The sequence below is a fragment of the Cokeromyces recurvatus genome (genome assembly GCF_025118155.1).
Source record: "Cokeromyces recurvatus strain NRRL 2243 chromosome Unknown BX663scaffold_49, whole genome shotgun sequence".
NCBI classification, from domain to species: Eukaryota; Fungi; Mucoromycota; class Mucoromycetes; order Mucorales; family Mucoraceae; genus Cokeromyces; species Cokeromyces recurvatus.
The window spans coordinates 52,587-79,246 of NW_026251435.1; the positions used below are offsets into that span (position 1 = coordinate 52,587).

A 26,660-nucleotide genomic window follows, 5' to 3' on the forward strand; every position below is an offset into this window, starting at 1 on the left:
TGAAATTAAATGTGTTGATAGCCAAACCATACTTTAATTATGAATGTGTGATTTATGTATAGTAGAAACGGGTGGTTGGTTAGTTTATCAAATTTAGATTTGTTGACATCAGTCAAAGTAATTTAGTTTATTGAAGATAAAGTCTTTTTAAACAAGAATATACAAATCTAAAAACCTGTTGGTCTGGTCTTGATAAGTATTCTGGAGTAAGAAAAAACAACCATCCTTAGATAGCTGAATGTTGTAAAGACTGTAAGATTTGGACAGAGGTCCAGGAACGAATATAACAAATTTTTGTCAGTTTTATCTGTAACGTAAAGAATAACTATGACCTTTACAGAGGCTAAATAAAGATTTTAATAACTAAGAATATATTATTAGGGTCATAACATGGACATAAAGAAAGCAGGTAAATTAAATGTTGGTTAGACTGAATCGTTAAAAGTGGTTGTCAGTTAAAAGGTTGCGGCTTTAGTAGGAACATATAGGAACTGGAACCCCTAATTTTGAGGGCGGTGCTTAAGAGAATTCAGCAGCAAATACTCGTTGTTGTTGATGAAATTTTTATCGTGTCAAGAAAACAGCATAATTGAAAGTTTGTAATTGTACAGGCTTATGTGAAGACGCTGAAGGAAATTGGGTTGTGAAAGATACTTAAATAAGAGGTAGGAATCCGCTTATAGTTTTGACAGTGGTAGATATTTGCTTTTTGTAAGATTTCAAGTTTAGTATTAAGTTAATATTTTTTTTTTAGCTTTAGCAAGCTTAAAAGTAAGTAGTTGAGTAGTATCTTGGAGTTCTTTTAATGATCGATGAATCATTTGCTAATATGTTAGGAGCAGATTAGCGAAATAATTAATAATAATGAGAAAGCCCCTTCCAAAAATTTCTACAGTTGCCAAATTTGGTGATACTGTCAATTAACTAACAGAAGTAGATAGTGAAGTGCTTTGGTCGATAGTATCAGATATTTCAAACACCTTAAATATCTTATTACAACTAATATAAAAGAATTAACTTTTATCGGGGTCTTGTTAGGTGCATCATTTAAAACAAATAATAATGATACTGTCACATCTAGGACAAACTATCTATTTAAGGACAGAATCAAAGACAGTACCCAGCTCATTCATTTGTTCAGGAGAAAGTGCTAGTATAGAAGCTTTGTTATACGAATTACAAAATCTAATTAATGATATTGTTTTGGGAGTTATTAAACGGCTTAACTAATAACAATATTACTGAGTGTTGAAAAATATAATATTGGAAGGTATCTAGTTTTATGGTATTTTCCAAATAAAACAAAAATTTGGTAGGAATGGTAGAGAGGCGGAAAGCGATTTTATACAGCGTCTCCAACTCCAAATGATGTAGAAATTTCTCAGACCTAAAAGGACAATTTAAAAACCTGAATTGACACATTTTGTAATCCCAGAGGATAATTTATAGAATTACAAACGGTGGAAGCCCGCCTTTCCAATTAGCAGTATTCCGACACTTAATTGGCAGGTTTTGGTTGCTTTGTTGATATATTGCGACTATAGTAAGTAAAATTTTCAAATCAAGAAGCCAAATTAAAAAAAAAAAAAAAAAAAAAAAAAAAAAAAAAAAAAAAAAAAAAAGTGGTAAGCAGGTATGGATACATCGTATTTAAAATCACATGTTTTTTATCTACATATTCCAAAACGATTAATCCAGAACAACATATACCAGGAAACCTACTATATTTCAAAAGATATTGTTTTTAAACAATCATCACAAACCTGCTTCTGCAATGACTTTGGAAAATTCAGAAGGGATCTTATAACACATTTATTTTTACATCTATGGCAAGCGCCTACTAGATTTTTTCATATTGTATTAAATTTTTAATACCTTATATTAGTATAAAGAAGGTTCAAACTAGATAATGCATTGTTTTATAACATTATATTCAACTATATTATATTCTGGACGTAATCCTTTAAATATATTCAAAAAAGGGATTTTATCTCTGTTCCCATATTAGAATTGGAGCTTTACAGAATCATTGTTAGACTATAAAAATGATATATAAAGAAGAAAACAAATCATGTACATTAATGAAGAATGTCTTAATTCTGCTTAGCCAGTATAAAAATACTGAAATAACAGCTATTTGATATATAGAAATTTCATCAAGTAAAAGAACATTAAAAGATGTTTTTTTTTTTTTTTTTTTTTTTTTTTTTTTTTTTTGAAAGTGCAGCAAGTTCATCTAAAAGATTTGAAACAGGAAAGGAAGCTACTTTAGAATATTTGGATGGTGATGAAGGTCATGCAATCAGTGATGAGAATACACAGAATGTAATAATATAGATATATGAATTATTATTTTCTTCTTCTGTTCACTATTTTAATTCTTTCATGTATTCATATAACGGATGTTACCAAATGGAGATAATTTATATTTTAAATTCTATGCCTTTCAAAGAAACTCAATTCAAAAAAAAAAAAAAAAATACAAATTAAAAAAAAGCCGTCGAATATTTATGAAGAACCATAATTTTGTGAACAGTTATTGTAATTAACAATTATCTAATCTAATAATACTGGGCTGCTAATGGAACAATTACGTTTATGTCTGATGACACATACGTTGTATTAAATAAATGAAGACGACTGGAATATAGCTGAAGGAAATGCTCTCCATTCATATTTATACTACGAAGAAATATATGAATTTTCAAATAATATAATTAATATATCAAAAGTAGTATTTATATTATATATTATACAAATATTTATGATTAAAATCATTAAAAAAAATTCAGAAATAACGTAGATGAAGGTATCCAAGATGTTACTACTTAGCTTCAACAATCCTCAGAATCTAGGCATGTGGCAAAGGCAATGATAGACATGTAATTTATTTGCTTTTCTTTTAGTAATATAGTTGATATCTTGGCTGATCTAATTGTATTAATTTTTAGCTTAACAAACATTCAAGAACATGATGTAGATAAATTAAGAGAGACATTATTTAACAGTATGATGGTTGAATCTGCAGTTTGTCCTTTTTCTTCCCTATTTGAAGTCATACAATCTTAAAAGGGTAAACTGCAATATATTTTATGCATGTGTATATTCTGATATATTATATATACATATAGCAGCTCAGAGTAATCATCTGGTTCTCGTTAGAGAAGAGACAGTCATAGTCGTATACTAAATATCTTACTTTGTGTCGAAGCAAATAATTTATCGAAGGCTATCTTTTCTTTGTGAGATCAAATCTCCATATTTCATGAAAGAGACGAAATTGGTAAATTCTGCTGAAATTATAAAGTGACAAAAGATTGATTTTTTTTTTGTTCGTTAATAAGCTAAAGGTAGCATGTTTGTCTTTAAAATATTATAAACCAAAGACTCTTTTTGTCAAGTAAGAATAGTATATTCCTTGAATAATTTTCCATTATTGCTATTATTATTTTTTCTATAACACCTCTTTTTTTTTTTTTTTTTTTTTTTTTAAAAAAAAAAGTATTACTTCCAATTTGCCTTGCTTTAGCTCATTTTCCTATTATATTGATGCTTTGTAAGAATAATATTCAATCTAGTTGATAATTAGCTTTCTACATTTTTTTTTTCGCTGTTACAGTTTTAAATTAAACTGAAATTATAATTATAAATATGAAAGCAATAGATAAAACTCTAAAGACCAACTAGAAGACATTTAGATATATAGGCAAATGAATAAAATAGCAAAGCATAATCTCAAAATATTTCTTGTAGATGGCTACATCGTCAACCAGTATTACTACTTTCTTTATATAAACAGCATCTATCTTATTCTGAGTAGATCACCTTTGCAGTCTGACGCCGGAACTTGCCCTTATGACAAGGATCTACTATTATAATACATTATTCGACTCATTGACAGTCATTTAGTCTAATACCTGACTTGGCAAGACCAAAATATATGTCGAGCACTAAGAGTTCTTGTGTCCAGTACCTTAGAAAATTATCACTATTAGGGGGAAAAAAAAAGTCCAAAACGTCCCTGATTAGTTGGTTATTATTAGCAGTTAATCATTGCATAGGCAAATTATTTAGTTAGTTATACGGTAAGATATATACACATAAGTTGACCTTTTGCTTGTAAAGAATGTAGCTAATAATATAGTTTCACTTGAGGTATCTTTTCTTAGTTTCAGACTTATAAACAGCATTTGGAAATTATAAAGAATTTAGAATGAATATTGAGTCCTATCAAGAAAAGAAAATAGGCCATTTATTGATAACACTGAAGCTTTTTAAATTAAAATATTTTTCACTTTGAACCAAAATGAGCAAAGACTATGTTCTGTTGTATAAACAGATAACAATTATTAAGCTTAAGAATCATAAACAAAACAAAACAAAACAAAAAAAAGCCCCTAATAAAAGATAACGTTTAATATACATTATATGGGCAATACAGTTTTGTATGAAGATAAAAACAGAGTATTTAATCTGTATCGAAATCCTCATATCAAATCAAACCATCTATAGTATAACTCATCATAAATGTCACTAAATGAATATCATTGAATGATCCTTTACATTACTTACCCCCCTTTTTTTTGAGGGGATGGATAGATAAGTTTATCATTTTTATTATAAATAAAAAGTTTTCATTATCACATAGTTGCGTAAGGTAAGACATTAGTACCTTTTGGTACAATGGGTTATCTTGAAATCTATAAAACATTAAAACTACTTGAGACCTTACAATTACAGGTATCTTATGCTTTTGGTATTACGAAATCCTTGAAAGAGCTTGAAATATTGAAACTTTAGGATGCGGAAACAATAGTAAGATTTTATTTATCATTTTCATGAGCATACAATTTTGATTACATGATACGATTAGACTGAGATTTAGTATTTTAAAGACCTTAAATAGCTTCCATGGAGATATGATAGATTGGTCAAGCACAGTTTACCAACTTTTAATGAAACATTATTTACTTTCTCTGATTTAGGATTTAGAGTCATAAAATCAGGGGTTTATAATTTATACTTAAAAAGGAAGGGGGCCTAAGCTAATCAAACCAATTTTATTTAGTAACCTATTCTATTTGGTAACTGGAATGCACGTAATAAAGATTAGGGATGGTTGAGTATTGCAAGTTTTAAAGATGGTATCTCATCTGAAGGCCCAAAAATGATCATTTATTTGGAAAAAAAAAAAAAAACTAGCCAATAAATTTTGCGTATTTCGGCACATGAGAATCATAATACAGTGGGCTATTATACCTGTAAAAACCTGGCTTGAATAGCATTGGCCAGTTCCTTTGTTTTATGCTGAATACTTCTCGCTATCTTCGCTATCTTATATTAAATCTAAATTGCTTAGTTTATACGCGATATTTTATTATGAAATTGGGGACATTAAATCACGAATATATGATCACAAAGGGTTATCAAACCATTGACTATAATAATAGCTCTTTTTTAAATTGGGAAAAATTGATTTAACCAATGTATTTACAAGTATGATAGAAACTCACACTCATATAAATAACCTTTAAACGTATAATTACTAAAAAAGAAAACAATCTAAACGATCATAAGAAACAGTAGCTTATTATGCTTATCCAAAAGATGTACATGAAGAAGGTCAAAGGACAAGTGTTTTATTTTAAAGTCCGTAAGATTTATAAAATAAAAATCCACTTACCTTACTAAAAATAGATAATTTCTATCAATAGACTCTTCTAATAAAGGTTATCTTAGTTTTACATGAGATGCAGCATCTATCATGGGTGTTAGTAATATATTATTGTATTCATCATCTACATAATTTATCATCATTTATTGCAGTAATCAGGTACAATAACAGTCACATTAAAAAAAAGCGAAAAGAAGAAATAAGCCACCAGGATGATTTTTCTAATTAAGGGTGAGGTGGTGGGGTGGGTAGGAGAGGGAGAGGGGGGGGAGAGCGGATAATATATCTCTAATAAACAATATTAATAACTAAATTGTAATTGTATGATAGGTAGATAAACAAGAAATATATATTATAGGATCTTATTAACCCTAAACCCTCAAAATCAAAAAACCAACCTTATTCCCGTAAAGTACTACTAAAATTATGTAATCTTATGTACTAACAACAACAATCCATATTTATTATTGAAGAGAAAAAGAAAAAAAAATTTTTTTCTATCATTGTGATGACAATTTATGTAATAGTACATTTTTAGTCAATCATTGATTTGTCATAGATCGAATTATAGTATGATCTACAATAGTTCTAAGAAAAAAAAAGGGCATTTGTCGATTTTATTACCTTATTACAAATAATAAAACTTGGCTTATTAGATAAGTTTAGTTTATTTTTATTTTTTATTCTTAGCATGCTAACTTGTAACTAATTCGCCGGAAAAAATAAAAATACAAACTCGTGTTTCACATACATAGTGTAATAGATTATCGAAGAGGAAACGTATAATTTAATAAAGTCACTGAAATATATTACGAAATCATACATAAATATTTACAAACGATTTTTGTTTTTCTTTTGTGATTGTTTTATTTATTAAAACGAATACCAATGAATTGTCTACAATAGATAAACACATGTTAATTTGAGCAGCAGCAGCAACAGCAGCAACAGCGCACAGCAGCAAACTTGTGATAATGTAAGATTTCTTTATTTGTTCGGATTTGTTTACATATCAGTTAAATATCTTTAAAATAGTAGTTTCGTAGTTACTATTATTGTTTTCCTTTTTTTTTTTTTTTTTTTTTATATAGAAATATATATATTTGTATCATATAGAAAATAGTATAAAATAAAATAGAGTATAAAATGTGTATGTCAAGAGATATGTATGTAATCAGATAGCAGCCAAAACAATTATCCCTATTTATTTTTTTTATTCAATTTTAATTGATTCTATACTATTTTGAAAAGATACCAATTACAAGTTGTAAAAGGCTTAACATTTAATTCCAATAAAGAAAGTCCCTAAATGTTTCACAGAACATTTTGATCCTCCGAGATAAAATTAAGTTTCCATCTGTCAAAAAATATATAACGAATTTTATTTCTTTTTAGTAACACTTTAAATTTTTTTTTGTTATTATTCTTATTATTTTTTTCAACAAAAACTTATATTAATAAAATCATTCTATTTCAACAATGAATGATAAAACCGAAGCAGACAATTTTTCCTTATCTAATAAGGAAGACTTTATGCATGATCAGTCAACTATTGATGTAGAGAATCATTACGCTAAAGATACAGAAGAATTACATGCACCTCCTAATGGTGGTTTAACTGCTTGGCTTGTTGTTTTTGGTGGTTTTTGTGTAAGTTTAAGCAAATAATAATAGTAAAAGAAGAAGAAAGTATAGTAGAGAAACGTATTTTATTTTTATTTTTTTACTGATATAATTTTTATTTTTATTTTATTAGGGCATGGTAGCAGAGTATGTGTATATTGATTTCATGTGTTAAACTCTGCTTTAACAAAAAAAAAAAAAAAAAATTGCTTTTCTTTTCTTTCCTTTCACTAGATTTGGAGTCAATTATTCTTGGGGTGTTTTTCTTAATTATTATAATGAAGTCGTTTTTCCTGGACAAATGAATCAACTTTCTTGGATTGGCTCTATTTGTGTAGCTTTATTTTTTATTCTTGGACCTGTTAATGAATGGGTTATTTGTAAACTTGGCTATACTAAAATGCTTATTATTGGTACGATTATGTGTCCTCTTGCTCTTATGTTGGCTAGTATTAGTAGTCAAGTAATGTGTCATTCATAGTATCCCCCTTTTTTTTTTTTGTTGTTGTGTATACTAAATAGGTCACTTATATAAATAGATTTGGCATTTATACTTGACACAAGGTGTTATGTTTGGTATTGGTGCATCATTCATCTTTTTCCCTTGTATGGCTGGTCCTCAACAATGGTTTACAACTCGAAGAGGTTTAGCCGTTGGTTACTGTATGTGCGGTTCTGGTGTAGGAGGTTTGATTTTCTCTAATATTGCTCAAGCCGCTATGGAACATTTAGATTATCGTTGGGCTCTTCGTATTAATGGCTTTGTCTGTTTTGCTTTCATGATAGTTGCTGTTGCCTTAGTGAAACCTCCCAAGAATGCTTCAAATAATCAACAGGATACCTTTTTCGAATTGTTTGAAAAACAAAAGGCATTACTTAAGAATAGACAATTTCAAATTATGCTTGCTATTGGTACTGTTGCTCCTTTTGGTTACCTTGTAGGTGATTAAATAAGTTATCTAATTCCCCTTTCCTATTTGCTAATTACTTTATCTTCTTAGACGCCTTCCTTCTATTTAGCTTGTAAATGATTTTTAATTGTCTTTTATTATTATTATTATGTATTGATTTCATTTCTTTTCTTTTCGTTTAGCTTTTGCTAATTATATTGGTCTAAACCCTTGGATTGGTACCAATTTGGGTGCTATCATGTCTGCAGTAAATGCTGTTTCTATGCTTGGCATTGGTTGGATTGGTGATTATATCGGTTGTCTCAACGGGTTCTTTATCTGTACACTTTTATCTGGTGTTTTTACATTGGCTATTTGGACAACAGCTAAATCATCAGCTGCTATTTGGGTTTATGCTGTTCTTTATGGTTGGTTTGGAGGTGGGTATCTTACCATGAACGGATCATCCATTCCTGTTGTAGCTGGCTATGAGTATATTAATGCCGCAAATGGTCTTTTATATTTTGCAAATGTCTTTGGTTATATCTTTGGTACACCTATCACTTCTACTATCATCAATAGTTCTGGTTCTTCAGGTTATAAGTATGCTGCTGTTTGGTGTGGTGTTCTGATGACTGTTGCTGGTTTAATGTGCTGGGCACTTCGTGTTGCTAGGTCTGGTTGGAGACTATTTATCAAGACTTAGTTTTGTACATAATTATTTTATTTATTAATCATATACATATACACATATATAAATGTATAGTATATACATAAAAAAAAACAAAAAACAAAAAACAAAAAACAAAAAACATAACAAAACAAAACAAAACAAAACAAAAAAAGGTCTTTCTTTTTTTATATATATATATATATTTACAATGAGTAGAATAGTATTGATATTTTAACTGTAATATAGTTTTGATTCACCATATCTCGAATGAATATTAAAATGGGCTCCACATAATTCTTTATAATATCCAATTTTAATTGTTTTCCGCCTAGAGGACGTGATGTGTACATCATGTTTATGATGTGTTGCTGTATTGTTAGATACGACTGTAGGCTCACATAACCAACAATGAACAGTAAAAGCACTGTCCGTCATACTGTCCTTTCCTTTTGTCACTATAGTCTTTACAGGTCCGTCTAAGCAGACACTAGTTGATTTCAAATTGTTTGACTGTGGTGAAATTTGAATATGTGTTGCACCTTTAATAGATGCAGCACCAATAGATTCTGTAGGTAAATAATTACCAAGAATAACGCCATTCAAAGTTCCCAAAAGTATATTATCCGCTTTAAGATCCTTTTTTTTTTCCAAGAATATAATATAAATATATGTATATATATTTCAGTGAGTTCATTCTAAATCATGATGAATATATATCTTTTTCTTTTTCTTTTACTTACTTTAAACTGGATAGATCCTCTTCCTACACCAACAGAAAACTTTTGGAATGAAATATCTTTCAAATCTCCTTCTATACGATTTACGTGATTTACTTTGATATTCATATTTTTATAATAATCAAGATTTGAAGGAAAGATGATATCCAAATAATAGACCAAGCAAGAAGAGGATAAAGAATGATGGTTGCTGATATGAATACTCTTTGTTGGAGAAGTATCAATTTCAGAAAACAAGACATGTGTTAATAGATCTTCTGTTTGTGCATATAAAGTAAAGTTAAGAAGAATACTATGATCTGCTGTTGTAGATGTTCTTAGTCGAATTCTTCCTCCATCACTAAATAAGCCGTCTAATTTAATATTCGTTGTTTCATATTGTAGTGGAAATAAAGTGATTATCTTGGACCTTTGATGGCTTAATTTATGTATATCACATTGCGTCATGGAGTCTTTTGATTTGAGGGGCCCCTTTTGGGTTTTCATATTATTATTATTATTATTTGGCAGGAAAGCAATCTGATCTCTCATCTTTGATAGACTCTCTTCATTTGCTCTTATTAATCCATTGACTCGAGGTAGTTCACCTTCATCCGTTACTTTAGGAGTATATGTAGGGAATAGGTTGGATTCTAATCCAAGTTCCTTTGCAATATCATGTCGAATCTTACTCTTTTCATAAAAATTATCTATATGAATCTCTTTTGTCGAATATGTATTGTAACTTGGATCAGAGAGAGAAGGATCTATTCCTTCTTCATCCTTCCATAACATCGACAACGCTTCCATAAAACTGGATAGATGAATGGCATCCTTTGATGTTATCTCATTCGGATACTCTAAATACGAATGACTTATATTACCCTAAAGTAAAGTTTTATGCATTGATGGCGATTTATTACATCATTGATATATCATTAGAGTCACATATTTATTTATCTTTTTTTTTTTAAAAAAAAACAGAAGGCTTACATCTCTATTGAATCCAAATGTTATATAACCAAGTATGTATGTGAGTAACACTGCACTCGTTAAGATAGTCAACACTGTCAAAAAGCGTGCTACACAGAAGAATAAAGTCAATACTAGGAGGAAGAAGTTCAACCAAATCTCAGTTAATAGTTTTAAAATACTTACTTAGGAATGAAGTTAAAATCCTTTTAATTTGACTTGTAGTCCCTTCATTTCTGTCATACATTATTTCATTTTTTATTGACATTATAATGTACAATAAAAGAAAAAAAAAAAAAAAAAAAAAAAAAAAAAAAAAAAAGAGAGAGAGAGAAAAAGAAGGATTACTTTATGCATAACAATTAAACATATTTTTTTTTTTTGCACTCCGTCGTTTTTTTCTTCTTCTTTTTCTTACTCTATAAAAAATCTAATCGGTTGCTACTATTTTCTAAATCTAGCGTATATGTGATACATTATGCAGGGAAAGATGAAAAAAAAGTAGTTATAGGACAATAAAGACAAAATAATACTATAAAATACTGTCTATTCAAAGTAAGTTATAATTCTAACTATTTTCTCTTTACTTATATACATACAAATATAAATATATATATGTCCTGAGCCTAGGAATATTCCCGTCTTATACAACTAAATGAGTGATAATGAGCTTCTTAATATTAACAAAGAAAGCTACGTGACAATGTCTGGATAAAACATCATTATCATTCACAGTAATGAAAGTTGGAATATAACAGGTTTTTTTTTCTTTTCCTGACAAACTTTATATTTCAGTGTGTGGACAAAAAGCTTCTTTTTTTTTTTTTTTTTTTTTTTTTTAGAACCGTTAGACTTGTCTTTATTGATTTTGTTTTCACGCGTTCATACTTTATTCAAAATACGTGTGTATTAATAAATAGATAATTGAGCTTCCACTTTTACTTGTATTGCTTGTAAAAAATAAAAAATAAAATAAAGCCTTTATCTTTAAATAACGAGCCTCTTAAGAAAAAAAAACTCTTACTATTAATTCCCATATTTTATTCAATCCATTATAAAGTCTCTTATGCATACATTATTCTTTATTACTCCTTATTTTATTTTTTTATTTATAAGGCATTTCTAACCAATTCATTATTCAAATACCGAAATTGAGTATCAATTTAAACATCGTCATCGTACCAGACAGTTATCCCTTTTTTCTTTTTTCTTTTTTCCTTTTGGCATACAAACCCAAAAATAGTTCATCTAATTTCAAAGAATGACAAAGCACGACACACAACAAATAGTTCATCCTCAATTATCAACAAGCACCTTCAATTTAGAGTCAAATGATGGTCAATTGCTAGATGAAGAAGAAGGATCCAATGAAGCAGTCATTGTACCTACAGATGTTGATTTAAACTCACAAACTGTACAAGTGACTCGACCTGTACAAACTGAAGATTTTCTATTACAAAGACCATTAACAACAGAAAAAGAAATTTTGGACCTTGCTTTTAGGTAGCAATTGACAAAAAAAAAAAATAAACGTTAAATAGGATTAACAAAAAATTCCTCCCTTCCTCCTCCTCCCTTTTTTTTTATGATTATTACTATTTTTAGACCTGCTGCATTGAATCTTCGTGTCACTTGTCGAATTCAACGTTGTCGAGATGGTTTAGACAAGTTATATCCTCAATACCATTTATTTATTGAAAATTTAACTACAGGTGAAATTCAACATGTTATGACAGCTCGTAAAAAGAGAAAAAGTAATACGAGTTATTATACGATTACGGGTATTTATCGTGAAAATACAAGTGTACCTGAAGGATATGTTGAATTAGGAAAAGTGAGGTAAATAGAAGATTCTCTTTTATATAAATATGGGTGTGACTGACTTATATGCATCGATTATAGAGCCAACTTTTTAGGCACGACATTTGTCACCTATTCTCATGGAAAAAACCCAATGAAAAAGGAGATGACGATAAAAAAGAAGGATTTACCTATTCGAGAAGAGCTTGGAGCTGTTTTATACGTAAGGAAATCTATACATGTATAACGTATATTAGTTTATTGATTTGCTTTAATTCAAAAAAAAGGATCCTAATATCCTAGGATTTAAAGGACCGCGAAAAATGACAATTTTAATGCATACATTAACACGAGATGGAAATCGACCTGAATTTAGACCAGTAAAAGAATCAGAAACATTATTAAGTAAATACAGAGACGGATATGCACGAGATCTTTTAGTTCTTCATAATAAAAGCCCACAATGGAATGAAGGTAATGGTTAAATAAATAAAGAAATAAATAAATTATTTAAATATATTGGATATCCTTTAGAGACACAATCTTTTGTCCTTAATTTTAATGGAAGAGTGACGCAAGCATCTGTCAAGAACTTTCAAATTGTACATGATAATGATTGTAAGTTCTTTTTTTTTAAGCCATTTATATATTGTATTTTTTTTTTTTTTTTTTTTTTAAAAAAACGAATTTATTGTAGTGGATTATATTGTCATGCAATTTGGACGTGTTGAAAGAGATTCTTTTACTATGGATTATAAATACCCCATGTGCTTATTACAAGCATTTTCAATTGCTCTTACTTCATTTGATGCAAAACTGGCTTGTGAATAAATAAATAAATAAATATACTTTTATATGTTAAAATTAAATATGTTACGTTCATTCTAAGTAGACACTTTATCACTATTGTAACATAAAAAAAAAAAGTCTGTTATTTTTATTTTTGTAAAGATTAAATTTCAGATAGTACATGTGAAAACTAAGGAATGTTTCATTTACAATAAAACTTGATCCTATAATAGCCTTCATGTGATCTATATATAAAACAAATAGAAGAGCAGCAACAATAGCAGTAGAAGTAGTAGTAGTAGTAATAGTCTAAACATCTACTTATATATATGTATATATGTAGTGTATTCTTGCAAAAGAAAAGAAAAGAAAACAGTCATAGCCTTTCTTTTTCTTTTTCTTTTTTTTTTTTTAAAAAAAAAAATTACAATATTGTCTGAAATTCAATCTTATTCATAAAATTTGACATATAAATAACAGTCGATCATTTGATTTGTTCTGTTCTCCTTTTTTTTTTTTATTTATATATTTTTATTTTATATATCTATACATATATTTTATTGTAAGGCCAATCAAATGACACAAGCGAATAATAGAAGCACCAGAAGACAGATCACACGTAACAAAACACTTCAAGAACGTAGAGAAATGAAGAGAATGATGAAAAATGCTCCTAATGGTGCTAATTTCAACCCTAAAAAAAAGTCTTCTGGAAAAGTGAGCCCTATCCATTCTATCAATATATCTTCTTCAATTGAAAAAAAGACAACGATTGAATCAGATCCCATTGTTAAAAATAATAAGAACGCGTCTAAAGAAGATCCATCATCTAGTATCCCTCTTGAAGAGGGGAAGGAATTATCAGCAATAGGACCTATTTCTAAAAGTAATGAAATAGAAGAAAAGAAGAAGAATGATTTACTGATCGATACAGAGGCTACTCTGATTCATAAGAAAGAAGAGGATGAATCATCAGTCATAGAAGAAGACGTGAATGTGTTATCATCTAATAAAGCAGTCGTCATTAAAAGTAATAAGGATACAAATCAGGAGTTAATCATAAAAGAAGAAGAGAAACCAGAAAAACAGGAGCCTAAATCTACTTTAAATACTGATACAGCAACAACGTCTAAAGACTTGAAAAATAATAAAAAGAAAATAAATTTAATTTCAAAGTTATTTAAACAAAAAAAGGTAGATAAAATACAAGTGTTGATTACATGAAATACTAATAATAGATTCATATGTACATTGGATAATAGCAGGCAAATCATGAAATCTCTGATTCAATATCTGCTTCCAATAATGAATCAACGAAAAAGAAAAAGTCCAAATCTTGGAAAATTTGGAAAAAAAGATGCTGATTTCTACGTGAACAATAAATGATAAAAGCAGAGAGACCAGCTTTTTTTTTATATAAATATTTAATAATAGCAAAATCTATAAATATGTACTTGAAACGTAATAATATAAAAAGCGCTTTTTTTTTTATATATGAATATACACAAATATGTATATTTTTATTATTGAACAACAGCCACAGCTATAATTGAAAGCAGTAATAGAAACAATAAATTAAGATTTGCCCCCCAAAAAAAATATACATATTTATACAAATAAATATAAACATATAAATTTATACAGATGATTTCGTAATACTACTGATTTATTAATAATAACTGTTACATTTAATTATATTATATAGTATTACAGCTGTCTATGTTTTAATATGTACAATTGTTTAATATATTATTAGCTTCTGCTATATATATGTGTATTCCATCATAATATCCTCCTTTTCTTCCCTTTTTTTATAATATCATCATAGCTGATAACAACTAAGCTTTGTAGACTTTAAAAGGAGGAAGGAAGAAAATGAAAAAAAAACATGACATAAACTTAGAGTTAATTAAATTATGAATACAGTATTTATCCATGTATTCGATATATAGAGATAAATGTCTTTATATTTATATGATATGTAAATGCAGCCTTTACATATATATATGGCATAATATTCATCTATTTTTTTTTTATTTTTTATTCTTTTTAAAACAAAAAGAAGTATCATTCCTTTATGATAGCGAAGAATATGAAAATGAGCTATTCATTCATAACTCCAAATACAGATTTGATATTAAAAATAGCAGATCCTTCTTTATAAAATAGGATTTCACCACCCATATTTAAAAAAGAGCTGAATAAAAAAAAATAGGATACAGTTGGGACTAAAATAAGTTTATCTCAATAGTTTCAGCATAACTGACAAGTACCTTTTTATTATTATTAATATAAGGTTCTTGGTATACTAGAATAGTGTTAACATAAATTAGAGTAAACGTAAGCTAGTAGTGCTCTTGGTTTCAATTAGTATTTGTAAATATAAAATGTATTCATAAAGTCAAGCATGTCAAGGGAGGAGGAGAGAGTATAATGTTCAATTAGAATACCATTTATAAGCCTTGATTATTTTCAGTTACAGTTGTTTTTTCCTTCTTCTTCAACCATTTCCTTTCATATATTTTTCCGTTTTTTTTTTTCTTTTTTCCTCGAAATATTAAATATCATACTACTTTTCAAATAAAAAAGATCCTATAGATGAATTGGCTAGTAAATTCTTCAAATACAAGGAGCAGGGCATATGTTATCCACTTTAAATGATAGAGTATTCCTATTGTATCTTGTCTATTTATATTATATTATATTCACTTTCAATAATATTATTCATTCATTCGAAAATGCACTTCTATTTATAAACTGTAAAATAAACACGTCTGATCAAATCTGGAGACAAGAAGTATAAATCAGCGATAAAAAAAGTTGGGGTAGGGTAATTGATAGCATCTTTTATGAAATACTTGCAAATAATGAACAAGAACTTTAATAAGTGAAACACAGTGCTTCATTATGAGATTAATTTCAGATTTGCAGCTGACAGTATTCAATGTCTTTATTGAAAAAAAAAAGAAATGAAAACTACAAGGTATTTGATCAAGTAAATGACATCAATAAATATGTCTTTCTAGTTAGGCAAGGTGCTTGGTCAAGCCACCCTTTAGCTTCATGATGGTGAATAAACGACTAGGAATGTACAAACTGTGTAAAAATTAACCAGAACTCATAAATTGGTCAGGTTTCCCGCAGACTATCATGAGATTTGCTTAGTAGAATACTTTAATATGTTAAAGATTTTTTAAACTATAATGAAACATATTAAAGCAAAACTAAGAAGGATAACGATATTTAAAAAAAAGAAATGAAATAATGCATAAATAGGTTTATAATGAGAAAGAGAAAATGATAACTGTATATAGGAAATCTATATGTAATATATCCATGAATATAACAAACTGAATATATAATACGCATTAGAAGATAATCATACTTCTCCTTTGAACACTTCAAGTATTCTTCCAGCTGTGTGCTTGTTCATTGTATTGATTGTACTTGATAATTCACTGGAGATCCCTTGTAAATATTGCTTCAAAGTTTTGTTTTCACTCAAGATCAGATCGCCATTGCCATTAAAATATTCTGCAACGACATGTCCCAAGAATTCTTTCATCCTTCCGGTGTTACACCTTGTCCGTAGCTCTTCTATTTTACTTTTTTTTTTTTTTTTTTTTTTTTTTTTTTTTTTTTTAACAACGCTTTTATTATTTAGTTTGAATCTGGCGATGAGTTGAAAGAAATTGGATCCAAGCTTAGCAGCTGTAGTTGTTGTTGATTTATCATCGTAATTGTTGACTGTCCAGACTATGTATGGCTTCGGGTTGTGATAATTGGTTATTGGTGATGAGGCATGAAGAGTCAAGTAGCCTCTGTTTTTGATAAATTTCAAACGTACTTGTCGTAACTGTGATAGTATATCTTGTGGATATATGTACTTTATGTTATGATTGTAGTTGTCTTTACAACTCAGTTAATAGAATCAACCATCATTTATTTAATAGGAAAGAGGTTATTCAAATAAAACTAGTATATTGTACTTTACAGCATAATATTCATTCTATATTCTGTTTTAATAATAGTCATTGTTAGAGTATTCGAGCATTAAAAATAATTATATGCACTTCACCATATCTAACTTGCACACCTTTTCGGCATTGTACAATTGTGATGATAGGATATATATCCTGGTATTTGTAGATGGCATGAACTGCAATGTGGAGCTCCCATCGTCAGGTAGTACTTTCTGATCAATTCTGATGGAACTTGTTACTAAAGCATTCATTAATTTGGTGGCAATAATAAGTTTTCTGGAGCTATCTTCTTTTTTTACAGTTACAAATACACCATTGTATATCAAATCTGTTGAAGATGGGAGGGTCGTTGTGGTTGCTTCTTTTCCATTTATAAATCGTTCGTGGTATGGGTCGACCAAAGATGTATGTCCATACACCTCGATGGTCTTGATAAAAATACCTTTTTTTTCCGTCAGGTAATACAGCACCAGCCAGTAAAAGGCAACAGTAGTATTTATAATTTTCATAAATAAACCAGTCCAGGTTAAGATTACATGCCATACCTAAATCAAGTTCAATATAGCTGTCAGGATTCAAAATATCAGAGTAAGGACCATTGGTAATTATTGTCTCAAGGTCATCCATAGGTTTAGCAATACCAGTGCTCACAGTTTTTTTTTTATCTTTTTTGCCTCAACATTAAGAGTGCTAACTTCTATCCTCTTTTTCTGCCTCATGTTTTTTACTATTTCTTGATTTCCTAGCAAAGCATATCCCTCATCATTTTTGTCCTTTAGTATGATGGGCTCTAACTTTAATTTTTTTTTTTTTTTTTTTTTTTTTTTTACAAGGCGGTTGGTATTCTTTTGTTCTTCTATGGACACAACAGTTGGTTTTGTCACTCTTTGTACGGCTTCGTGTTAAGGGATGGTTCTTATTTAATAAATGTTTGAAAAAAAAACAATGAAAAAAGTCAATTACCCTTGAACTTCACGTTAGACACAATTGGACATTTGGATACATGAGTCTTAAAGCCATTCTTTGTTTTATATTCTTTTTTATATAAGCATATAAAAGGTTGATTTAGCTCTCTTGTGATTATAACTTCATTTTCTAAAAAAAGCCAAAAACAAAGCGTGTTAATTTTGAATCTCTTGACAGACTTAATCGATTTCTTTGTTTTACCGTTATCTTTTATGCTAATTACCGCTTCCAGAGTATGTGCATTTTGTTTGTGAATGTAATATACGTTTGAAGAATTGAATTCTTCATTACAATCGTCGCATCGTATAGAAGATATCTAACAATGGAACTATGAAAAGAAGCGTCTTGATGCATTTTTTTTTAAAAAAAAGCACTCAGTGTCATGGTTGTAAGATTTGTAACTTAATTCAACAGGATAAATAGCCATAATAGAACACAGAGTGCACTTTTACAATAATTCTGCCTATAGACATATTCTGCTGAATATAAATTTATAAGCTAAACTGGGATAATACAAGTACGCATAATAGCTGATTCCACTCAGAGTACACGTATTTGTTATAAAAAATAAATACATACATATATACAAAAGACATGGATGTATGTCTATAATGATTCTTGATAGTATAATATTTATATTATCAAATACAGTTGGTTATATTACTACTTATCATCTTTATTTCACGAAAGGTATAGATACTTTTACATTATTAACCTTTATATTTTGTATAATTGAATATAATTTGAATTAATTCATTTTTTATCTTTACCTTAATAAAACTCATTGACAAGGCTCAACGTACTTCTTTTGTCTGTTTTCTTTTATTTCTCTTTTTATTCTTTTATTTCTATTTCTATTTTATTGTATTCTTTCCTGTAAACCATAACACTCAGGAACAGAATTTTAATTTTCATATCCAAGATCACTCAATTTTAAAACCAAGTGCACACCTTTTCTTGATTGTTAACATTTCTGGTAAAACTGTATTGCTAAAATATTTATAGAAGTGATGGTTAACAGTTTTAAATGACCTATTAACAGCTTTAAATGTTTGATTCTACGAATTTGTTGGATCTGTTAAATTTACCTAAGGGTGTTTCTCGTTTTCGAGGCACGCCTACAATTTTTATAAGGCTAACGACTAAAACTATATCAATGTTGTTGATGTTGGCTTGGGCCAAAAAAAAAAAAAAAAGATGACAGTATCAAGAAACCTTGCTCTAAAGAGACTGTCACTGGTCATTATTTGTGAGATTTATTTCGAATACTGGATAAGATATATCAACTTCCAGAGATGACAATTGCCTTAATACGGTCATGGATAATGCTCCTATTCATAGCTCAGAAGTCGATAAAATAATAACACACAGTGGCCATAAAGGCATATGTCTTTCTCCTTATTCCCACCATAACTCGATCTAATTAAGTAGAGTAATTTGAGGCAACCTTTTAAACCAAGGAAATATGCTCTCTTTGATCGACAACAGGGTAAGCCTTGCAAAAAAAAAAAAAAAAAAAAAAAAAAAAAAAAAAAAAAAAAGAATGGCGTTTCTCTCTGTGTAAAATCCATAATTTACTTTTGAAAAACCGCCAATTAGTATGGTAAGCACTGTAAATTTATCATTTTTAATAGAGTATATCATTTTGATCTATTATCGATAATAGATGGAATTAAAAACTTGCCGAGTCTATAAAGGACAACAGAAAGCTTTGATTGTTCATCTTGAAGGAAATAAAACATTCAACGTCGTCAAGTGGCGTAAAAATCACAAGAGAATTTTAAAATGCGACAAGTGAAATTTTCAGATGTGACAGGTAAAATTGAAGAAGACGACAAGCGAAATTGAACAACGAGACAAGTAAAATTTTAAAGAACCGACAAGTTGATATGGAAATACTGTAGGAGTCATAGACAATTAAAAAAGAATTATTTTAGATACAAATGAATAAATAAGCTTTTTAACACTCTTATGACATGGCAATTGATTATTTGCCTTAAGTTGACTATACGTTACACGATCTCGTTAGTCGAGAAGAATATTTTTTTTTCATCCTAAACGAGGACAGTGTAACAGTTACAGATATAATAAATGCATTCTCTGAAATAAAAAGTATTTCATTTATATTTTTTTCTTTAGTATAAATTTATGATTTATTACGACAATCTATAAAAGAAATTCGATTTTATTTAAGCTTTACATTCCTTTTATAGTTTTTGACATTCATCATATCTGAAATAGATTACAACAACAACTTGGAAGTATTATAAAAGAAGTCTCCCTTTTATTTTGATCTTTTTTTTTTCTTCTTCTTGTAGATTCAACCCTGATAATATTAATATATACAACAAAAAAAAATCACCCTTGAATTTTCCTCTCCTCATTTATCTCTAACTTAGTAACGAATTTGTAAGTTGATTGTCACAGCATAAATATAGATATGTGCTTTAATAGAGAAAATCAAACTTTTTTTTATATAGTGTTTCCTTTTCTTCTTTTTCTTTCTTTTTTTTTTCTTTTGCTCCTATAACTGCTTTGATTATCTTTCCTTTCCTTTCCTTTCCTTTTTTTTATTTATTTTTATATCAACTTAATCTATGCTTTTTTAATGACCACTACTATTCAATTAAATAACTCAAGTACTCATCAACCGACTACTGCAGCCGTGCAAGTGGGTAAATAAAAACATTTCTTTGCTTCTCTCTCTCTCTCTCTTTTTTTTTTTTTTTTTTTTTTTTTTTTTTTTTTTGTTTTACCTTAAAAAATATATATAGATATTAATATTGTTTGTATATAGCACTTCGAGTAAGACCATTAACAGAACAAGATCGAAAACATTCAAAACTATCTAATTCAACCGAATCCAGTAATATAATAAAAACACATGAAAACTCAATAGCTATTGTTCCATATCAAAAATCATTTCAATTGGATTATGTTTTCGATGAAAACAGTACACAAGAACAAGTTTTTCAAGCAGTTGCTTCGAATCTTATTGATAAATTTATAGATGGTATTAAAATACACACACGCACACAATAACTTAGTTTGGCTATGTAAAATTTGACTTATATTTTGTTTAAATAGGTTTTAATGTCACTATTTTAGCTTATGTGAGTTCAACAAAAAAAAAAAAAAAAAAAAAAGAGTAGCATACATATTTATCCATACTCACTTTTCTTTTTAATATAGGGTCAAACTTCGTCCGGAAAAACTTATACAATGGGTACTGCTATAGATGATCAAATGGGCAAAAATACAAAACAAGAAGGTACAATTAACAAAACAAACATATACATATATGTATTAATTCATAAATTGATTATTTTCATTTTTGTAGGTATTATTCCTCGTGCAATGACTGCCTTATTTCAAAGATTGGATACAAAAGAACATCATGTATCAATAAATGATAGGCATACTCCCTCTCCATTATCTAGTACACCTTTTAATTCTAGCTTAAAGATCCCTAGAAGATCAGTATCTGTCGCAAAAATGAGACCAAAGTCAACCATCATCAACATGGATCGACGTGGATCAAGTACTAGTTTACCTTTAACAGGCAATCATATTCATCGTAATAAAAATCGATTTGCAATCTTTGTTTCATTTATCGAAATTTATAATGAAGAATTAGTAGATCTTTTGAATCCTGCTCCACCTAATGAAAGAACACCTGTTATGATTCGGGAAGACACAAAAGGTCATATCATCTGGTCTGGCATAAAGGAGGTTCCTGTCGACAGCACTGAGGATGTCCTTAGGTATATAATAATAATTATAATATATATTGGCATATATGTATATACATACATACATAAATATATATATATATATATACATATGTGTATATATACATATATATTACTTGCATGCATATGACTAACCTAACTTCTCCTTCTCTCTCCCGTCCCCTCCCCCCCTCACTTTCATGAAAAAAAAAATTATAATTCTATATCTTAAAGATATCTTCGAATGGGCACTGAAAATCGAGCAACTGGATCTACAGACATGAATGCTAAATCTTCACGATCTCATGCTATCTTTTCTGTCACCCTTAAACAAGAAAAATGGGTTCCTTCAAATAAAGCCAATAATTCAACTCCTATCTCCTCTTCCGGCTTAAATAATCGGCACACAGTCAATAATGTAAAATCCATGGTTGGTCAAATGGAAAAACAGTCCAATGAAGTTCATCATGATGGTGAATGGATAGTGACGCATTCCAAATTCCACTTTGTTGATCTTGCAGGATCTGAACGTTTAAAGAGAACAGCAGCTGAGGGAGATCGTCGTAAGGAAGGTATCAATATTAATGCAGGTTTATTAGCCCTCGGAAATGTGATCTCTGCTCTCTCTGACCCTTCTAATAAGAAATCAATCCATGTTCCTTATCGTGATTCAAAATTGACTCGTCTCTTACAAGATTCTTTAGGAGGAAACTCTACGACATTAATGATTGCATGTGTGAGCCCCGCAGAAATTAACTTGACAGAGACAGTCAATACAATCAAATATGCCTGTCGTGCTCGCACCATTCGAAATAAAGTCGAAAAAAACGAATCATGGATGATGAACGATAACGTAGATCATCTTCGTCATATCATCTTGAAACTAAAAGCTGAGATTAAATCATTAAGAGCTTCTTCTTCTTCTTCTTCCGCTATTGCTCATTACCCATCTCCATTAGCATCATCTTCTTCATCATCTAGAGGTGGTAGTACTGGTGGATCTTCAAAATCACTTGTATCCTCTACCATCTCTCCCTCTTCCTCTATATCAGATCCCGAACCAGTTGACCTACCACCATCATCCTCACTTGATTTAACTGACCAACATCACAATGAAACTGATATTCTCGTTGCTGATTTACGCAGACAGATAGAGGAGCTACAAAACGAAGTCATCGTTACTCGTGAACGAAATCAATTAGTGGAACATGAATTACGTCAAAAGCCAATTAATACTGATAATGATCATGATGATTTTGAACATTTAGTGGAGCCCGTCATTCAAGAATATGAAAAATCCATTTCTGTCTTGGAATCTCAGTTAGACATGACAAAGGTAGCCCTTCATCGATCTGAGCAGATGATGACTGAACAAAAAGCTAAATTAGTAGAATATGAGACGATGCATACGAATGAGATAAAATCTCTTGAGGATCTCAAAAATCAGCTAACGGAGGTCCTCTTTGAATCAAATCATCATAAGGCCTATATTAATAAATTAGAAGAGCAATTGAAAACCGCTCAGGATGATCAACTCCTGTTGTCTCAACTACGTAAAAAGATTGTGTGGTTCAAAGAAATGGATGAGCATACAGAACACTACATGAATGATCTTGAAGCTCGTTTATCAGCTTCAGAGAATGAAAGAGCTGAATTAACTGAAAGAATTGATTCTTTATTACATCTTCCTAAACATATACCTCAAGGGTGCAATAATGAAAACGAAGACACCCTTAGATTGGAGCTTACAACATGTCAAGCAAAGTGTCAGCAATTAGAAAGTGAACTAAATTCGATTAAAGAAAGGCGTCAGACAGAGGATATTTCAGTACAGACAGAAGGCAATGATTTCGCAACTATCTCTCAATTAACACAGCTTATGATTGAAAAGGAATCCCAAATTGATTCACTTGGTTCTCATTTAAATGAGATAGAAAAAATAAATCTGGAGCTCAATCATCTTTGTCAAACTCATCTCCAAGAGATCAATCGACTTGAAGAAACGCTCATCCATCTAAAATCTACACACGAAACAATGTTATCAGAGGAGCAGGAACGTTCTCATCAAATCCAACAAGCCTTGACTTGTGAATTACAACAAGTGCATCATGATCATGCTAATATTCAACAGAAGGAAGAAATAGCTCAGTCTACTATTCATGCTCAACTAAAGGACCTCAAGAGCCTCAAATCTGACCTTTCTTATTTACAGAAAGTCGAGGAAAAACAAGATGCCATTATTCAACAACTGGAGGCCAAGTTAATCGAAATGGAGAATCTCACATCTTGCTTGCATAATCAACTAGAAGAACAATCTCATGTTGTTGAATTGTTGGAGTCAGATAATGTAAAAAAATCAGATATTATTATTAAGTCTCAAAAGGAACTTGAAGGTGTTCTCAGGGAGATGAGAAGCATGGATTTAGAGAAAACCCAGCTTCAGCAGGTTATGTATTTTTTGGAACAGAATTTAAAATTGCACAACATAAAATCAGATAAAGCCTTAGAGATGGTCAATGATATAAAACATCAATACAATATCCGTAAAGAGGACGTCAAAGAAAAGAGAGCCACCATCGATTTGCTTGAGGCAGAAAATAAGGAAATATCAAAAACATTGAAACATGCTCTACAACATGCCTCTCAAAGTGATAAAATCATTGAAAGTCTAGAGTTAGAATTAAGTAAAACTAGCCATAAACAAGCTGATATTGCTACGCAGCTTGAGCAAGAGAAGATACAAACCGAATATGAGTTGCAGCAGTTGAAACAAATTTTTGAAGACCGCATTCAGGAGCTAGATCAAGAAGTTCAGGAATACGAAGATGAAAAATTAAAAAGGCAACAGGAATTGAGTCAACTTGAACAAATTGTTCAGAAACAGTTACTTCAAAACGAAAGCTTAATAAAGACAATTGCTGAATTAGAGAATACAATAAAGAAAGAGCGCACATTGACCTCCTGTCATGATCATACAGGCATCATAGTAGAGCTCGAAAATAAATTAACTGCATTACAAGAGACTAAAAAGAGTGACGATGATTTTTGGAAGGCCCAATTAGAAAAATCTAAAGTGAAGTTATATTCAAGCTATCAAGCAATTAATGATCTCAAAAATACAATCAAAACACTTGAAAAATCATTAGAAGAAACAGAAGGAAAATTATCTAATAAATGCAGTTATACCAAGCCATATGAAACAATAGCAGTCGACGTTGATAAAGAAGAGGATTTATCAACTGAAAATAGGCAGCCTGATTTAAAACAACCGCCTTCAAATCATCTTTCCTATGAAGAGCTTTTAGATAGGATTGTACAGTTGGAAGAAGATAAAACACAGTTACTGAAGCATAATGATGATTTAGAGTCGCAGCTTGTTCTACAACGGAACCGATTAACCTTGGAGACAAAAAATCTAGAGTTAGAACTTTTAAAGTTGACTGCTGCAAATGACCGTTTAGAAAAGGAAATGGAGCAAGTCATACCAAGGAATATGACTAGCTCAAGTACTGACCCCCAAAACAGAGATTCTGCAAACTTTACTTCACCCCCACAGACTCCACGAATATCATCCTCACACTCTACAACAGTGAATGGATCTATTCAATATATCTTACAACGAGATATTTCTCGATCAAGTCTTGCAAAGTTGTCAAAATCAGGATCATATAGGTCCGTTTCAACACTAGTACATGACAGTTATGTATCCGGTACTACAGAAGAAGATATTGTGAAACGACTTTCTTCTGTCTCTGGAAAATCCGACACCACACTACGCTCCTCGCTGCGAAGTAGTAGTCGTACACATATCAGTTCTACCAATCTGCCGCCTCCAACTGCACCCCCTTCCAATCCTTTGCCCCCAATTCCAACACCTTTACCGGCACTACCACCACCACCACCATCTCTTCCTCCTCCATCTTTTACATCAGCATTACCTTATCTTGGTTATACCTCTGAACTCAGCAGTGATCCTGGATCTCCACCTTTGTACCCTACTACCGTCAGTCAAGCATCACTGCATCGTAATGATTCTACAACTTCTACTAGTTTCAGCGAACTTATGAACTCCAGTAATTTTACTACAGAACAATATGATAAACTCATTCGATCCTTACAACGAAAGGCTCAATGCGCCGAAAATGACGTTCGAGCACATCAAGAGGTCATTACTAAGCTAGAGACTCAATTATCGCGTTCTGAATCTTCTGTACGAGAAGTGAAAAAGCAAATGGATGCACTAAATAGAGAAAAGCAAGTTTATAACCTTGAGATTCAAAACCTTCGTTTACAAGTGACACAATTTGAATCACAACAAAAGACTTTCACAGATGAATCACAATTAAAACGTAAAGACTTGGAAGAAAAATTAAAAGAACAAATTGTATTGAAAGAAAAAGCTGAAAAGGCAAGAAGGATTTTAGAGAATCGTATGGAAGAACTAATGAATAAGAAGAGCAAATTTATGTGCTTTTAGATTATTTGTAGTAGTAATATATACCATTTTAAAAAGAGAGTATACATTGTATAGCTTTTATTCTTTCTTTCTCTCAGAATATATACATATACATATATATTTATATATGCGTATATATACATATATTTATAAATATTATATAATTTTTAAATTAATTTCATGTTTCCTTTTATTATTATTCTTATTATTATTACTATTACTTCAAGTTTGTATTGTTATAATACTTTTTTTTTTATAATTTTATAATAAAATATTGTACAATATACATGTTATATACACATTACGTAAATGTTTAGCCTGACAGTTGTCATCTTGCCTCGCCCCCCTCCACAAACCACTGACTTTAAAATAAATTAACTATGTTTA

General features: G+C 29.9%; 8 protein-coding genes across 8 annotated transcripts; 5 read left to right on the forward strand and 3 right to left on the reverse strand.

Annotated features, from left to right (window-relative positions):
- The first annotated feature begins 7,081 nt into the window (after positions 1-7,081).
- Positions 7,082-9,001, forward strand: BX663DRAFT_527000 (major facilitator superfamily domain-containing protein). Its single transcript, XM_051529978.1, has 6 exons — positions 7,082-7,324; positions 7,431-7,444; positions 7,532-7,760; positions 7,837-8,235; positions 8,299-8,320; positions 8,391-9,001. The coding sequence occupies exons 1-6, from the start codon at positions 7,154-7,156 to the stop codon at positions 8,891-8,893; spliced, it is 1,338 nt and encodes a 445-aa protein (XP_051377809.1). The 5' UTR covers positions 7,082-7,153; the 3' UTR covers positions 8,894-9,001.
- Positions 9,002-9,040: 39 nt separating this feature from the next.
- Positions 9,041-10,858, reverse strand: BX663DRAFT_527003 (uncharacterized protein). The gene is made up of 3 exons (XM_051529979.1): positions 10,559-10,858; positions 9,601-10,464; positions 9,041-9,496 (listed from the first exon to the last, which is right to left on the reverse strand). The coding sequence occupies exons 2-3, from the start codon at positions 10,384-10,386 to the stop codon at positions 9,092-9,094; spliced, it is 1,191 nt and encodes a 396-aa protein (XP_051377810.1). The 5' UTR covers positions 10,387-10,464; positions 10,559-10,858; the 3' UTR covers positions 9,041-9,091.
- BX663DRAFT_527005 (uncharacterized protein) lies at positions 10,439-10,858 on the reverse strand (the record flags this gene model as incomplete). The annotated part of the gene is made up of 3 exons (XM_051529980.1): positions 10,735-10,858; positions 10,559-10,658; positions 10,439-10,464 (listed from the first exon to the last, which is right to left on the reverse strand). Coding segments are annotated over exons 1-3 (190 nt in total), but the record flags the coding sequence as incomplete, so codon positions are not given.
- An 895-nt stretch (positions 10,859-11,753) lies between these two features.
- Positions 11,754-13,179, forward strand: BX663DRAFT_481143 (Tub family-domain-containing protein; the record flags this gene model as incomplete). The annotated part of the gene is made up of 6 exons (XM_051524351.1): positions 11,754-12,051; positions 12,154-12,387; positions 12,451-12,571; positions 12,636-12,822; positions 12,883-12,966; positions 13,046-13,179. Exons 1-6 carry the CDS (start codon positions 11,810-11,812, stop codon positions 13,177-13,179), a joined length of 1,002 nt encoding a protein of 333 aa, XP_051377812.1. The 5' UTR covers positions 11,754-11,809.
- A 497-nt stretch (positions 13,180-13,676) lies between these two features.
- BX663DRAFT_527006 (uncharacterized protein) lies at positions 13,677-14,724 on the forward strand. Its single transcript, XM_051529981.1, has 2 exons — positions 13,677-14,331; positions 14,400-14,724. Exons 1-2 carry the CDS (start codon positions 13,714-13,716, stop codon positions 14,499-14,501), a joined length of 720 nt encoding a protein of 239 aa, XP_051377813.1. The 5' UTR covers positions 13,677-13,713; the 3' UTR covers positions 14,502-14,724.
- Positions 14,725-15,756: 1,032 nt separating this feature from the next.
- BX663DRAFT_490557 (uncharacterized protein) lies at positions 15,757-18,871 on the reverse strand (the record flags this gene model as incomplete). Its single annotated transcript, XM_051524961.1, has 9 exons — positions 15,757-15,822; positions 15,996-16,085; positions 16,523-16,742; positions 17,226-17,665; positions 17,849-17,910; positions 18,084-18,155; positions 18,288-18,402; positions 18,793-18,801; positions 18,857-18,871. The coding sequence occupies 9 exons, from the start codon at positions 18,869-18,871 to the stop codon at positions 15,757-15,759; spliced, it is 1,089 nt and encodes a 362-aa protein (XP_051377814.1).
- A 1,764-nt stretch (positions 18,872-20,635) lies between these two features.
- On the forward strand, positions 20,636-23,276 carry BX663DRAFT_481146 (P-loop containing nucleoside triphosphate hydrolase protein; the record flags this gene model as incomplete). The annotated part of the gene is made up of 8 exons (XM_051524352.1): positions 20,636-20,761; positions 20,884-21,102; positions 21,177-21,199; positions 21,279-21,357; positions 21,427-21,850; positions 22,052-22,160; positions 22,269-22,832; positions 22,968-23,276. Coding segments are annotated over exons 1-8 (1,794 nt in total), but the record flags the coding sequence as incomplete, so codon positions are not given.
- A 2,604-nt stretch (positions 23,277-25,880) lies between these two features.
- Positions 25,881-26,294, forward strand: BX663DRAFT_444280 (uncharacterized protein; the record flags this gene model as incomplete). The annotated part of the gene is made up of 1 exon (XM_051523618.1): positions 25,881-26,294. The coding sequence occupies one exon, from the start codon at positions 25,881-25,883 to the stop codon at positions 26,292-26,294; it is 414 nt and encodes a 137-aa protein (XP_051377816.1).
- Between the last annotated feature and the right edge of the window lie 366 nt (positions 26,295-26,660).